Below are 2,270 nucleotides of genomic sequence, written 5' to 3'. Positions count from 1 at the left end.
TTAATCAATTAAAGTACTTACTTGGATGCCTCGTACCTCTTTCTAATAACAAAATACACACGTTAGTAACTTCAAGGAAAAATAATAATCAAAGCAATTAAATTAAATAATTGAAAGAGAGATTTGGGACCAAACCCTCAGAAATTAAAACCTTTCACGTCTAGGGAGAAGGCAACTTCGAATATGGCTAGGTGTTTCTAGATCTTTTGAATGCGGAATTTTGTATTAAAAAGCAAGAAAGAATTGAAGAAAAGAAAAGAATGCTAAAGAATTAATGTTATTGAAAGTTGATGAATGAAGAAGAGAATTGATGATTCTTGATGAATCAAAACGGAATTTTGACACGATATTTATAGAGAAAATCATCCAAAAAAGATAATTTAACAAAACAGAGTCTGAAGATCGAAAAACAACATTGGCGCCAGCCCTGGCTAGTTGGCGCCAGCACCAGTGGCTAGCGCCAGGCGCCAATGGCTAGCGCCTGGCGCCAATCCTAGTTCCAGGCGCCAAGGCCTGGAGTTGGACGCCAAACTGATTTTCAACGCGTTTTCGAAAATCTGATAAATTTCCCGTACTGGAAGATAAAATAATATAATTCCATCGAAAATGATATTTGATCTTGATTAAAACTCTGAAGAGTCCTAATTGAATTAGGAATGAAAAAACCTTCTAGAATATTCTAGAAGACTAAAACCATTCCTAATTGCATTAGGAATGATAAATTATATTAGGCCCTCCCCTAGATCATTAGGCCGTACATAAAGCTCATACCGGGCCCAGTTTAGTAAATTGGCCATAACTTCCTCAATATTCATCGGAATTGGGCTTATAATATATCATTGGAAAGGTCTTTGCAAGCCCCATCCAACTACACCACTATTGGACCCATATCATGGACACCAAACTGGATTGGCTGTTTTCTTAAAATAAAGTTTTCAAAAACAGGGAGAGGAGAAAAGAAATAAAACTTTCCGCAACACTAGACCTTTCCACGCTTTCGTTTCATTCGATTATGATTTGACATGAAAGGCACTCATCACCGGGTTTGGTTTTGGGGAGACACAAATGGGTGTCTACAATTGGGCTATCAAAACATTGAATTTTGACCTTCAAAGCGCCGGTGAGAAGAGGTTGCTTGACCTCCATGCCTTGGAAGAATTAAGGTTGGATGCATATGAGAGTGCAAGGATCTACAAAGAAAAGACCAAAGCTTGGCATGACAAGCATATTAGCAAAAGGGAGTTTAAGGAAGGTGACAAGGTCCTAATATTCAATTCCCGGTTGAAGTTATTTCCGGGTAAGCTTAAGTCAAGATGGAGTGGACCTTTCACCGTTAAGAAGGTATTTCCATATGGAGCGATAGAAATCTCAAATGACAATGGTGAACCGTTCAAAGTGAATGGCCAAAGGCTTAAGGCATACTTTGACGGTTTTGTGCATGAGGAAGCCAAGGTTGTTCACCTTGATGAGTTTGATGTTCCCTACTCTCATTGATCCCGCAATGTCGTCAAGCTAGTGACGTTAAAAGAACGCTTCCGGGAGGCAACCCGAGTTTCTCAACTATCTCTCTCTTATAAACTATTACTTAATTTCCATCACTCTTACTATTACTAACTTTTTTCTCAGTGTCTTTTGTAGGTGTTGATGAAAAGAGAAGTAAGAAAAGGTTTTTGTGAAAGTGAAGTAATAGGGAATTTTAAAAATAATAATAATAATAATAATAATGGTAATAAAAGTAATTTTATTATTATTATGCCTTACTATTATTATTCAAAAAAAAAAAGAGAAAAATGTGCAGCATCAGGTCTGCACGAACGTGTAGAACATCGCACGTTCGTGCAGAATCAGGCAGAAACGAGCAAAAATGGAGCAACCAACCTTTGAAGTTCAGCACGGACGTGCCAAAATCAGCACGTCCGTGCGTGAAAGTCAGCACGGGCGTGCCAAATGAGGCAGTAAGCCCTTTAATTCTGCTCGAAGCTGCACGTCCGTGCCGAATTTGGCACGTCCGTGCAGCCTTGACTTTGGATGTAATAAGCACGGGGTTAGAGAATTAAAAAAAATCACTCATTCTCACATTTCTCAAGCACGATTCTCACTCCTCCTCTCTCTAAAAACTCCTCTTCCCCTCCTCAAAACTCACTCAATTCTCAATTCCCACCCAAATTCTCACCCAAATTCAACTCTTTATACCAAAATCTTCACTCCTTTTCAACAAATTCACAAACTACTACTCCTTTCATCACATTCAAACCCAAAAATCAACCAAA

The 2,270-nt window shown here is 38.6% G+C and overlaps 1 protein-coding gene across 1 annotated transcript; it reads left to right on the top strand.

The window, feature by feature from the left end:
• The first annotated feature begins 1,065 nt into the window (after nt 1-1,065).
• LOC110708894 lies at nt 1,066-1,494 on the top strand. Its single transcript, XM_021887116.1, has one exon. The coding sequence runs from the start codon at nt 1,066-1,068 to the stop codon at nt 1,492-1,494; it is 429 nt and encodes a 142-aa protein (XP_021742808.1).
• The last annotated feature ends 776 nt before the right edge of the window (nt 1,495-2,270 follow it).

The sequence above is a fragment of the Chenopodium quinoa genome, unplaced genomic scaffold, assembly GCF_001683475.1.
Source record: "Chenopodium quinoa cultivar QQ74 unplaced genomic scaffold, ASM168347v1, whole genome shotgun sequence".
Taxonomy (NCBI): Eukaryota; Viridiplantae; Streptophyta; class Magnoliopsida; order Caryophyllales; family Amaranthaceae; genus Chenopodium; species Chenopodium quinoa.
This window is presented reverse-complemented; position numbering and strand designations above follow the sequence as displayed.